This window comes from Clupea harengus, chromosome 18, assembly GCF_900700415.2.
Source record: "Clupea harengus chromosome 18, Ch_v2.0.2, whole genome shotgun sequence".
Classification (NCBI taxonomy): domain Eukaryota; kingdom Metazoa; phylum Chordata; class Actinopteri; order Clupeiformes; family Clupeidae; genus Clupea; species Clupea harengus.
In genome coordinates, this window is record NC_045169.1 from 196,918 (window position 1) to 210,394 (window position 13,477).

At 41.4% G+C, this 13,477-nt stretch overlaps 1 protein-coding gene across 3 annotated transcripts in view; it reads left to right on the forward strand.

Moving 5' to 3' along the window:
• Nucleotides 1–13,403, forward strand: part of ccdc180 (coiled-coil domain containing 180) — a 50,865-nt gene extending 37,462 nt beyond the window's left edge. Inside the window, exons 23-37 of one of the 3 annotated variants that reach the window (XM_042710378.1) lie at nt 349–465; nt 673–768; nt 1,157–1,246; nt 1,478–1,659; nt 1,902–1,972; nt 2,606–2,696; nt 3,584–3,661; nt 3,756–3,825; nt 3,903–4,047; nt 4,611–4,771; nt 6,868–7,005; nt 8,220–8,331; nt 9,526–9,607; nt 10,111–10,252; nt 13,165–13,403. In XM_042710378.1, the coding sequence (XP_042566312.1) occupies nt 349–465; nt 673–768; nt 1,157–1,246; nt 1,478–1,659; nt 1,902–1,972; nt 2,606–2,696; nt 3,584–3,661; nt 3,756–3,825; nt 3,903–4,047; nt 4,611–4,771; nt 6,868–7,005; nt 8,220–8,331; nt 9,526–9,607; nt 10,111–10,252; nt 13,165–13,299 (1,710 nt within the window). In that variant the 3' untranslated portion in view covers nt 13,300–13,403. Of the gene's footprint in view, nt 1–348; nt 466–672; nt 769–1,156; nt 1,247–1,477; nt 1,660–1,901; nt 1,973–2,605; nt 2,697–3,583; nt 3,662–3,755; nt 3,826–3,902; nt 4,048–4,610; nt 4,772–5,521; nt 7,006–8,219; nt 8,332–9,525; nt 9,608–10,110; nt 10,253–13,164 lie in introns of those variants that run through there. The other 2 variants (XM_031585444.2, XM_042710379.1) reach the window with 2 other exon arrangements.
• The last annotated feature ends 74 nt before the right edge of the window (nt 13,404–13,477 follow it).

Sequence of the window (13,477 nt, forward strand, 5' to 3'; positions counted from 1 at the left end):
GTACAACAAAAAATCCTGACCTGTTCGACAAATTCCCAATCAGCACACTTGCTTTAGTCAAGATCACATGTTCTGCTGGTAGAAAATGAATTATTGACCACTTCATTATTACCATTGACCATTTTATATAAGGGTATAGCAACGCTTCCCCATGTATCGTATTGTGTTTAAACTCAAAGTTTGATCAGATAATTGTGGTGAGAGTTTTGTATGTATATTTAATTATGTTTGGTGTTTGGTCATGTGCATGTTTGATAATGACGGGCAGTGGCCTGGTCCTGCACAGTTAGTAAAGCACTGATGAAGCATTTTATCGATACAGTTGTCAACCGTAATGTATGTTTGCAGGCCAAAGATGTTATTTCGAGATTTGAGGAGAAATTCTTCTATTTGACTGTGGATCTCAAGTTTCTGGAGAAAATCCAGGGGATACTAACCAACTCGCAGGTTTATATTAAAACAGAGGTATTCACAATATACTCTATTCTCTGCTGCACCAACATTATAGGGACTAAATATAATCATTCATTTCTATAAAGACAAATGCGTGTGCACTTTATATGTTTCACCGTGGGAGAGTGGGAAACGTTTTTTCGATTCCTTTGTATGTCTTAACATGCAAAGTAATTGACAATAAAGCTACTTTGACTTTGACTTTGACTTCATTCACAGGTAACAAACAGCAACACGCAAAAGAAAAAGCTAAGCAACCTTCTTGATGAACTGGAAGTGATGGCGCAGAGCTGTTCCAATCCAAGCCCTGATAAGGTATGTATGCAGCAGAAATTCATCCAAAGTGGGATATTTGTTGTCCTAAATAACGTGTTTTCAGACTTACCATATGAAGGCACTCTGAAATGGCACCAATGTCTTAATTCTTTGAGTCAAGTCTTTCTACATTTATTTTCATATTTTAGATACAGTAAACTTCAAATAAATTTGTTTAAAAGCCTGAAACAGACAATCAAGATGCCAGACAATATGTTTCAATTGTGCTTTTAGAATTGCATCTTAAAGTCTAAAAACATTCCCTGTGTTTGACAGCAAAAGTATATATCACACTTTTATGAATGAGCCAATGACATCAAATGAATGTGTGTATTCTTTTATGAATGAGCCAATGACATCACATGAACGTGTGTATTCTTTCATTCAGCAGACAGTGACTCTAGAAGAAGTTCTCACTTTTACTACGACCTTGATGGGAGACCTGAGAAAGAGATGTTTCTACCTTGATTGCATTTTAGTAAGACACCATGATCTAGAGTCAAATATAGGCCTACATATGATCAGTATAACTTATTGTAATTATAATTGTAGGTTGTGTATATATGCTGATGTTATATATTATTGTTTTTTTATTTGTATTAACTTTTCTGACACACAGTCGTCCTTAATAGAATGTAAGTGCAGTGACTGAGATGCTGGCTTGAATGTGTGTGTGTGTGTGTGTGTGTGTGTGTGCGTGTGTGTGTAGGACCCGTCCCTGGCGGCTCAACTGCTAGATTGCCCACTGCAGGGCCCATTTGCAGTAGCAGCTCGTCCCCAGTCCCACAAGGAGGAGAAAAGCATTATGCTGGAGGGTCTCTTAAATCCCAGCAGCGCAGGAATATCCTTTATAGACGACGTGTCTGTGGGGGTGGTCAAGGGGCTCCTGAGGTAAGAGGGAACCCATGGCCGTGCCATTTATCAAGTTAAAGTAACTCACAGTCCAAATTAAACAGTTTAGTCGAGAATTGTGCTGCAAAGATATATTCTACTTGCATCCTACTTGCATTTTTTGCCTCCTACTGTCAACTTCTCATTGTTATAATAATGCACAAAAACGATTTCATTTGCTTGGATTACACACTGAGAAGAATCCATTTTCTCTCATATCACTTCTTTTTTCTGAGTTGCAGATTAAGCAAACCAAAGGTTCTTCCGGATAATCAGTCAGAGTCTCTGGATCGGGCCTCTACTGTAGTCCCGGGTGGGTTGCGTCACTGTGCACTGATGAATTGTGTTCCGTTCACACTGCTCTCAAATCAGTGCCACTGAGTTTCTGCTGAATATTGTGTTCCATTCACACTGCTCTCAAATCAGTGCCACTGAGTTTCTGCTGAATATAAGCGTGTGTAGCACGATGGGATCAATGGTTTTCCGATAAGTGAAATATATCTAAGAATTTCAAGAATGCCTGACGGGTTTAAAAACTCCTGAGGGTTAACCTTCTGGGGTTTGTCAACGTACTTTAATGTATTTAAGGTTATATGCTACAACATTATGTCTTGACTTATGAGCATATGGGAAATCTTACAAGATCTAAATAAAAAAGCAATCTTAACTGTAAGTGGAAAGTCTTCATATTTATTTTTGAGATGTTTATGGGGCGACAGTGGTACAGGAGGTAGAGAAGTCGTTTAGTAATCAGAAGGTTGCTAGTTCGATTCCCTGTCGAAGCGTCCTTGAGCAAGACACTGAACCCCTAATTGCTCCTGGTGTGCAGTGTGCCATCAGTGTAAAAATGTAAAATGTGTATACATTGTAAGTCGCACATATGTAAGTCGCTTTGGATAAAAGCGTCTGCTAAATGACTGAATGTAAATGTTTATTCTATATGTAGCAGGTGGGCCCTCTCCTGCCGCCCAGAGATGGAGTAATATTGGGCTGGAGAACCTTCGCAGGAGGTCTCAGGAGTCCATAGGCGCACAGAGGTTAGATGACACTTTTTTAGATTTGTTTTTGGGCTTTTATGCCTTTAATTGATAGATTAGTGAAGAGTGGGACAGGAAATGAGAGGGAGAAGAGGTGGGGAGTGGACAGGAGAAATGACATCGGGCCGGATTCGAACCCGTGTCCTCCATGGGCGTCAAGCCCGAATGTGGTCGAGGCTACTGTTTGCGCCAGTGCCCCCCTAGATGACACTTTTGTTTCTAAGCTGTGCTCACCTGCAGTGTTGCATATCTTCCCCCAGATTGGAGGAAAACTAGATTCCTTTACTACTATACAACAGTTAGATACGGTATAATAATGTATTATTTTCTAACCGGGCAAGAGACATTCGTGAGTGGGGATACCCTGGCACAACCCCACTCTCCATTCCATTCATTCAATGCAAGAAAGGGCTCAGACAGGGAAGCAACCATTTTAGAGACAGTTTTCAAATGGAGTAGAAGGAAAATACAAATGAGCATGTAACAGACAGACAGACAGACAGGCCAGTTCAAATGAACATGTAACGTAACGACAGACAGACAGACAGGCGAGTTCAAATGAACATGTAACGTAACGACAGGCGAGTACAATGTCATACTGCTTAATTATACCCCTAATGATATCTTTTACCAACTCCACTCTCACTCGTGTCATACTGCTTAATTATACAAAATGTGTAAAATGTTCCTCCCAGTATGTATCACTTACACCAATAACTTTTGCGGTTACTCTAAAATAATATTCATTTATAGTTAATACAGTTCCTCTAAAATAATATTCATTTATAGTTAATACAGTTACTCTAAAATAATATTCATTTATAGTTAATACAGTTACTCTAAAATAATATTCATTTATAGTTAATCCAGTTCCATTTCATCCTCAGTGTGAAGAGGTTCTCCAAGCCCAATCGCTGTGACAGGAGGTTTCAGGTGTTTGGCTCCAGGCCTGTGGAACAGAGCATGTAAGCACTTATCTGACACATCCTTTGGATTTGTTATTTACACAATTTACCATGTAAGTAATATCTTGCATGTATATGTATGTATTTATCTCAGGACCAGCTTTAAAGGGATAGTAACAAATATCCTGTGGAAAGCTAATGATGGCCTTCTTCAGGTGGCAGAGGTAAGAAACGCTTCTTCTCAAAGGGTTCTTCTCACTCGGTTAGTCTGCGGAGCTTCCACTGTATATATCACAAACAGGAGTTCTACAGGAAGAAGGAACGACGAGCGATCACACGGCCACAATACCTACAGGAGACATTTGAACAGTGTGCGGAGGAGATGAACAAGAGACTATTGCAGTACAGAAGCCAAGCGCAAGACTATCATAATTGTTGCCTACAAGGTAAGTGTTCCGTGAAAGCTCTGTGCTTATTCAGTCAAATAGGTATATCTATATAGTTTTATAAAATGATGCATTTAAATTAACAGTAAGATGTTTTTGTTCTAAATCTAGTAAAAGGCATGAAGTGACCTTGCAAACAGCACAAATAGCTGATTTGGCACTGATCAAAATGTGCCAACGTGCTAATTGGTGTCTTTTGGCGATATAGTTGGCAGTATTGGGCCGCCTTACGTTTTCATGGGGCGTTCTGTTCACATGTTTTAGCAGCAATTTGAAAAACAAAAGAACACATTTGCACTGCACTTTTAGCAGGAGCATTTCCCCCATCCATGGCCATGAACCATTAATAGAACGACTGCAAATGTGTTCATCACTACCTCAGCACATCAGTCATTTGAAAATGGTGAAAATCATGAGCAAAATTCAGTGAAAGTGAGCAGATCTTCTCAAATGAAGCAGGGTGGTGACTGACATGTATGGGTGCCGATGACTGACTATGAAATAGCACAATAATTCATGTATGCATCTTCAACAACACACCTTTTCTGTTTCTGTGTTCTCAGAGTTGAGGATGCAGCTGAAGGACTGTGAAGACAAGCTGTCCACCCTCCCGGTGAAGCTGATCTCCCACCTCACACACCAGTGCCTACACAGCTTAAGTAAGGACATGGAACTCGAACGACAGAAACTCGCAGTCACCTTGAAGAAAAGCGAGGAGATTAAGGTAAGATAAAGAATCATAACAAGTCACTATTTCCATTTTGTATTTCGATACGTAACATGGGTAGGAAGGAGATACCATATTACAAACAGATTTTCCCCACGTGGAGACGTGCATGTTGAGACTTCATCACTTTTAGGTCTGCCTTTGAAGTTAAAGCCTATGTAGCGTTTTGCCCATTAAAGTTGAGGACAGCAGTCATATTTAATGACTAATATTCTGTACGTGAGAATGCAAATGTCCGTAATCAGTTGGACGGGCCGTTTAAAGTGACTCTACTCTACTTTAGTACAAAGTCTGTGGAATGCAGTGGTGACTGGTGGTTGAAACAGAGTATGAAGCACAGAATTCTGAACCCGAAAGCCAGAGGGTCCGGGGCCTATTTGCATGTGCGAGCCAAAGGGTCCGGGGCCTATTTGCATGTGAAAGCTAGAGGGTCCGGGGCCTATTTGCATGTGCGAGCCAGAGGGTCCGGGGCCTATTTGCATGTGCGAGCCAGAGGGTCCGGGGCCTATTTGCATGTGAAAGCTAGCGGGTCCGGGGCCTATTTGCATGTGGTGAATTTGACTTATAGTTATATGTGATTGCAGTGATGATGTGACCTGTTATAGTGATTGGTACATCATGTGATGAAATTGTATGTGGTTTTCTCTTTGTCAGTTGGTGATTTATATTGTGTACACAATTCCATCGGTCTTGATGTACTGTACGTACTGTATGTGTTCTAATGGGTGTTTGTGACGTGTGTTTCAGAGAGAGTTGAGATCCCAGCTGAGCGTGCGTCTGTTCTAATGGGTGTTTGTGACGTGTGTTTCAGAGAGAGTTGAGATCCCAGCTGAGCGTGCGTCTGTTCTAATGGGTGTTTGTGACGTGTGTTTCAGAGAGAGTTGAGATCCCAGCTGAGCGTGCGTCTGTTCTAATGGGTGTTTGTGACGTGTGTTTCAGAGAGAGTTGAGATCCCAGCTGAGCGTGCGTCTGTTCTAATGGGTGTTTGTGACGTGTGTTTCAGAGAGAGTTGAGATCCCAGCTGAGCGTGCGTCTGTTCTAATGGGTGTTTGTGACGTGTGTTTCAGAGAGAGTTGAGATCCCAGCTGAGCGTGCGTCTGTTCTAATGGGTGTTTGTGACGTGTGTTTCAGAGAGAGTTGAGATCCCAGCTGAGCGTGCGTCTGTTCTAATGGGTGTTTGTGACGTGTGTTTCAGAGAGAGTTGAGATCCCAGCTGAGCGTGCGTCTGTTCTAATGGGTGTTTGTGACGTGTGTTTCAGAGAGAGTTGAGATCCCAGCTGAGCGTGCGTCTGTTCTAATGGGTGTTTGTGACGTGTGTTTCAGAGAGAGTTGAGATCCCAGCTGAGCGTGCGTCTGTTCTAATGGGTGTTTGTGACGTGTGTTTCAGAGAGAGTTGAGATCCCAGCTGAGCGTGCGTCTGTTCTAATGGGTGTTTGTGACGTGTGTTTCAGAGAGAGTTGAGATCCCAGCTGAGCGTGCGTCTGTTCTAATGGGTGTGTTTGTGACGTGTGTTTCAGAGAGAGTTGAGATCCCAGCTGAGCGTGCGTCTGTTCTAATGGGTGTTTGTGACGTGTGTTTCAGAGAGAGTTGAGATCCCAGCTGAGCGTGCGTCTGTTCTAATGGGTGTTTGTGACGTGTGTTTCAGAGAGAGTTGAGATCCCAGCTGAGCGTGCGTCTGTTCTAATGGGTGTTTGTGACGTGTGTTTCAGAGAGAGTTGAGATCCCAGCTGAGCGTGCGTCTGTTCTAATGGGTGTTTGTGACGTGTGTTTCAGAGAGAGTTGAGATCCCAGCTGAGCGTGCGTCTGTTCTAATGGGTGTTTGTGACGTGTGTTTCAGAGAGAGTTGAGATCCCAGCTGAGCGTGCGTCTGTTCTAATGGGTGTTTGTGACGTGTGTTTCAGAGAGAGTTGAGATCCCAGCTGAGCGTGCGTCTGTTCTAATGGGTGTTTGTGACGTGTGTTTCAGAGAGAGTTGAGATCCCAGCTGAGCGTGCGTCTGTTCTAATGGGTGTTTGTGACGTGTGTTTCAGAGAGAGTTGAGATCCCAGCTGAGCGTGCGTCTGTTCTAATGGGTGTTTGTGACGTGTGTTTCAGAGAGAGTTGAGATCCCAGCTGAGCGTGCGTCTGGGCCACCCGGCCTGTGCAGGGGACCTGGAGAGGCTGCAGCGGGAGGAGGAACACAGGCAGACGGAGCAGAGCACGGCCATCAACAGCACCACCCTCCAACTAAAGGTTTGCTGTTTTCAGCTAATTATATTTAAATATATGGCCCTGACCCTGTAAAGCACCTTGAGACAATGTCATTGTGTTGGTGCTATATAAATCAAATTGAATTGAATTGAATTTAAGGTCACCACAGCCACAAGCACAATCAACTACAAGATGTTCCCTTAACATTAGCATAGTTAATTACACTGCACTGTAAGTTCCCTTAACATTAGCACAGTTAATTACACTGCACTGTAAGTTCATTCAGACAAAAGCACAGCTAATGACTCTTCACAGAGTTCACACGTTCACAGAGTTGTTCAAATATAGTAGAAGCTGTGTGAAAACAGGAATTCACATGGAGTTCCACAGGTTTAAAAAAAAAAATAGCCTGCAGACCGTCTCACAAGCCTCTTCTTGTATATAACAAATCTTCGCCTTCTTTTGAATTTCCTCATGGTTGTTAATGTTTTAATTTTCGTCTGGATAGTAAAACTCACTGAACTCTTTCGCTCATTTTGAAAATGTCGTCAGAGGGCAATACGGATCCGTATTGACCGGTGAGGAGGGCAATACGCGGCTGGCATGACTACTCATTAGCCAATCAGAACGCTCGTACTGTCGTTGCCATATAATAATTCATGTTAATGAATATCCAGAAGCTGGCTCTTGTGGAGCTCCATGTGTACATAAATATATTCATATTATACTTGTATACTACATACCCATACTCTACCATTCAGTATACTACATACCCATACTCTACCATTCAGTATACTACATACCCATACTCTACCATTCAGTATACTACATAACCATACTCTACCATTCAATAACCATACTCTACCATTCAGTATACTACATAACCATACTCTACCATTCAGTATACTACATAACCATACTCTACCATTCAGTATATTACATAACCATACTCTACCATTCAGTATACTACATACCCATACTCTACCATTCAGTATACTACATACCCATACTCTACCATTCAGTATACTACATAACCATACTCTACCATTCAGTATACTACATAACCATACTCTACCATTCAATACCCATACTCTACCATTCAGTATACTACATAACCATACTCTACCATTCAATAACCATACTCTACCTATTCAAATACTATTGCTGTAATACAACCCCACACTTTGTGATCACCGAATGGTTTGTAAATGCATGATGTGCTGAGAGTAAACTCCCTGCCATCTCTTTGACCTCAGCACTGTCTGAAGAGCCATGGGGAGACGTTTGTGAGCACTCTTGCTGCGGTGGTGGAGAGCCTGCTGTTCCAGATGGATAATCTGCTGACCGTCGATGATGTTCACGGAGGACGTACGTTGTCACCAAGGGCTAAGTGTACATAACAGATAGTAGAATTTCACAGGTTTGTGTAGCATCACAGGTAGGTTCAACAGAACAGGCATACTTTTCTTGGAGATTTTCTTGGAGATTTCCCCAATGAAGTATGCTTGAATCGTGGTGTTGTAAAGATAGCAAGCACTTACTAATATAATATTCCCTTGTTTCAGTGATGTAATACAATAACTAAAAGGCAAGGCCAGTTCATTTATTTATCACAACTTTTACACATTAGTAATTCAAAGTGCAAGCTCCCTTGTCATATTGAGTAGACAGTTCAGTTTAGTTCTCTTCACGGTTGACATCTCTGAAATGTTGAATGCTGAATATAAACCTGGTAGGTGTCTTAGATCTGCAGGAGCTGGTCAGCCAGTGGTGTCCAGTGGTAAACAGGGTGAGATGGCATTTAGCCTTTATGCTGCCCACTGATGGAACCATGGAGATCAGATCTGCCCCAACTCTAACCTATTTTAGAAAAAGAAGCTAAACATTGCTGTAGTATTTTCCACGGCCTTCAATTAATCAGTTGACTGAATTTCCTATTGCCAAAGTTTGAAGTCCTTAAGCTTAAAGTGTAAAGCACATTGCATTACCTTTGTGTACGAGGAGGTGCTATATAAATAAACTTGAACTTGCTGCGTGTAGGCGACCTCAGGAGGGGCAGGTTATGTTTTGCCAGAATTAAGACAAGGACCTATGGTCTGTCAGCATTATTTTTACTGATGGGAATGATATGCCTATATTTTTTAGAATTGGTTGGTAACTTTTATCTACATTTACATTTAGTCATTTAGCAGACGCTTTTATCCAAAGCGACTTACATATGTGTGACTTACAAGGATGTATACACATTTTACATTTACACTGATGGCACACTGCACATCAGGAGCAATTAGGGGTTCAGTGTCTTGCTCAAGGACGCTTCGACAGGGAATCGAACTAGCAACCTTCTGATTACTAAACGACTTCTCTACCTCCTGTACCACTGTCGCCTGACAATCTGTATGGTAAATTGAGCTAAGCTGAGTTCCAAGTTAATTGTGCGTTCTTAATTGTTCAATAACAAGTTACCCATTGTGTGGGACAATTTTCCCCCTGCAAAAGTGTGTCAACATGTCCCCACTCTTCCCTATAACTCAAAGTAAAGTTCTGTTTCCTGTGATTCAGAGGGTGGACAGAAGAAGGACAATGTAACACCTGCTGGGGCGACTGCAGAGGAGGACGACTGTGCTATGCATAGAGGCAGACAGTGAGCAACTCTAATGAATCCAATTCTAATGAATCCAACTCTAATGAATCCAATTCTAATGAATCCAACTCTAATGAATCCAATTCTAATGAATCCAACTCTAATGAATCCAACTCTAATGAATCCAATTCTAATGAATCCAACTCTAATGAATCCAATTCTAATGAATCCAACTCTAATGAATCCAACTCTAATGAATCCAATTCTAATGAATCCAACTCTAATGAATCCAATTCTAATGAATCCAACTCTAATGAATCCAATTCTAATGAATCCAACTCTAATGAATCCAATTCTAATGAATCCAACTCTAATTAATCCAATTCTAATGAATCCAACTCTAATGAATCCAACTCTAATGAATCCAATTCTAATGAATCCAATTCTAATGAATCCAACTCTAATGAATCCAACTCTAATGAATCCAATTCTAATGTAGAGCATAGAGAGTAAAATAGCCACCAGTCCTGTTTTGATTGTCAACATACGGTTTCTTTCCAAAGGATGTGGCCGGGCCTGCTCTACTTCGAGTCCCCTGATGGTGTTTCCATGGAACAGTCTAACAGACAGACCACCTCGGTCACCACAGCAAAGACAACATTGGTCCACCTGCAAGCTATTCAAGCAAGAGATGCTGCATACCAGGTATAGCAATTTAAAAGCACTTCATCATACATGGCATGGGATACAAGGCAGAGCAGCTTATGCAAAACAACACGCCATTCCCGTCTTCACATAGTACACCACGTACAGTTGCAAGGAACATAACATAATATACAGCACAAACTACATCCAGCTCCTCAAACCATACAATTAAACATAAGAGAAAGCATACCTGTGCGGTTAAACCCCCTTTACACCAAACAACCTCTTTGAAATGAAATCTATTCCCATCAAACGGCTAAACTACAGGAAATCATGGAAGCACCAAGCATTAATGCAAGCGGTTAATGCACTCTTCATCCTCAATCACCTTGTTTTTAAGTTTGAGATGGATAATTACAGAACTTCAGAAACGCTTGCGCAAAAATCGATGGAAATCCCTGGAGGTAGAACAAATGTATTCAACTATTCTATATCAAAAACATTTGACCAAGGCAAAGCAAAGGTATAAGGCGTTGAGTTCTGCAAACTAGCAAGATTTGATCAGTAGTTTAGTTGTTGGTGTGGTCTGATGTCACGTAAATGAATTACCTTGCTAGTTTTAGACACTCTATGAGATCTAATCAGGAATAAAGAAAATGTGTTCTTCTTCATTAAATAAAGTTCCCTGAAGTATCTGTTGGTTAACATCACACTGCCAAGGCTTGTTTTCATTGTCACTTCACGTCAATGGCAAATCCATGATACCAGTCACATGGTCAAGAGTGCTAGTTCACAGAACAGCAAAACACCCCCTACATCAGGAGCCTCATTTATACAAAGTTGCACAGAAATAGTCCTTCATTTTATATCATTAGGTATCATTTTGAGATCATATAAAAGTGCTCAAATCCAATTGAATGGTACTGTATATGAACACCGTTGAAAGTTTGGAATTTACTGTGAAATTTTCCTGTTTTTTTTTTTTTTAAGAAAATTACTTTTTTTTTTTAGTTAAAGAAACAGAATTGATCAGAGAAGTGTGGATATTTGTAGTGTTGTAAATGAGCAGCACAGCTGGCAACGGAACATCAACAGAAACGTAAAAGGCCCATTTGCTGCCATCATCATTCTGTATTTCAATGGTACATTATGTTAGCTAATCCTTGCTTATCAGGTTTAATGTCTGATCTGAAAACTCTTTTGCAATTATATTTGAGCGGCTGAGAACTGTTGTGACGTTTCAGGAAACACTAAGACTGTCCTTCATTGGATTATCTGGAGCAGCAGCATGTTCGGACAGAAAGGTTTTCCTCAGAAACAAATCATTCTATTATTGATCTGAGAAATGAAGGCTATTTCACTCAAGAAATTGACCAAGTAACAGATCATATCTTACAAAGATGTGCACCACATCCTTCACAGAACGGTGCAAACCAGTTCTAGCCAGGATACAAAGACAAGTGGGAGGCCCCAGTGCACTTAGCAACTGTGTACTTAGCAACTGTGTACTGTGTCCCAGTCTTTTAAAGCACTTTGAGCTTCATTCTTTTGCATGAAAGGTGCTATATAAATAAAGTTTTATTATTATTATTATTATTATTATTATTCAACTGTGTCCTAGTCTTCACTGTGTCCTATGTGTCCTAGTCTTCACTGTGTCCTGTGTCCTAGTCTTCACTGTGTCCTATGTGTCCTAGTCTTCACTGTGTCCTAATCTTCACTGTGTCCTATGTGTCCTAGTCTTCACTGTGTCCTATGTGTCCTAGTCTTCACTGTGTCCTGTGTCCTAGTCTTCACTGTGTCCTGTGTCCTATGTGTCCTAGTCTTCACTGTGTCCTATGTGTCCTAGTCTTCACTGTGTCCTATGTGTCCTATGTGTCCTAGTCTTCACTGTGTCCTATGTGTCCTAGTCTTCACTGTGTCCTATGTGTCCTAGTCTTCACTGTGTCCTATGTGTCCTAGTCTTCACTGTGTCCTAGTCTTTACTGTGTCCTATGTGTCCTAGTCTTCACTGTGTCCTATGTGTCCTAGTCTTCACTGTGTCCTAGCCTTTACTGTGTCCTATGTGTCCTAGTCTTCACTGTGTCCTATGTGTCCTAGTCTTCACTGTGTCCTATGTGTCCTAGTCTTCACTGTGTCCTGTGTCCTAGTCTTCACTGTGTCCTGTGTCCTAATCTTCACTGTGTCCTATGTGTCCTAGTCTTCACTGTGTCCTAGTCTTCTATTCAACTGGTAAGGGGCTTCAAAGAAAAGCCATAACCGTGATTGGCCAATGAAAGGAACAAAATGAAACAGCGGTCAGCAATTCATAGCGACGTGATTGGTTGTTGACCTGTCAATCTCACTATAAATGTCTACGCTTGCAAAGGCTTCATCAACATTCGCCAAAACGTAAGGCAAGCCCACATCGACACAATACGTGTGAGTGAAACATGAAACCTCGATTGGAATGCCAGACACAAATAATGACTAAGTAACTACTTTCATTGTGTATATTTACTAGCGCTGATGAGTTGTAATGTAATGTTTGTTGAATTTGGTTTGTGTATGTATGTGTATGTCTAAACATTTGAAATAAGATGTCTGTTTAGTGATGAGAGATAATCACTACTGTCCAACAGTGCGCTGTAAAAATGTGACGGTACGCATTGGATGTGATGAATGGTTCCACCCCTAGTCTACGCCGCTGTAGTGTTCCTCTGTTATGGGGCAGGAGTAGAAGAGCAACCACACACACACACACACAGACACACACACACGCGCACACACACACACACGCACAACACACACACACACAGACACACACACGCACACACAGACACACAGACACAGACACACGCACACACACACACACAGCAGCAGTGGGAACATTCAGGGAAGCATACTTAAGCCTGACTGACAAACAAATACACACATTTGTGCTACTTCTCTTTACCTTGTGTTTTCTGTCGCATGTGTTCTCGGGGATTCAGAGTTACCTGCAGAGATATGAAGAGGACCTGGCCCAGGTGGAGGCAGAACGGTCGGCTCAGATGGCCAAACTCATCAACTGGCAGGAACATTGGATGGAGCAGTTGACCATCCTTGCCCGATTCAACTCTGAGTGACCAGGACACCCATATCTGGAATATGTCTATGATGGTTGATGAGCTTCCTTATTTAAATCTCTCAATAAAATATGAAGCATGTAGAAAAACTAACATGAATCACTAATGTGATTGTTTTCTTTCTGATCTTCTAGATTTTGCACAGATTCCACTCATATTAACACGTAGGAACTCACAA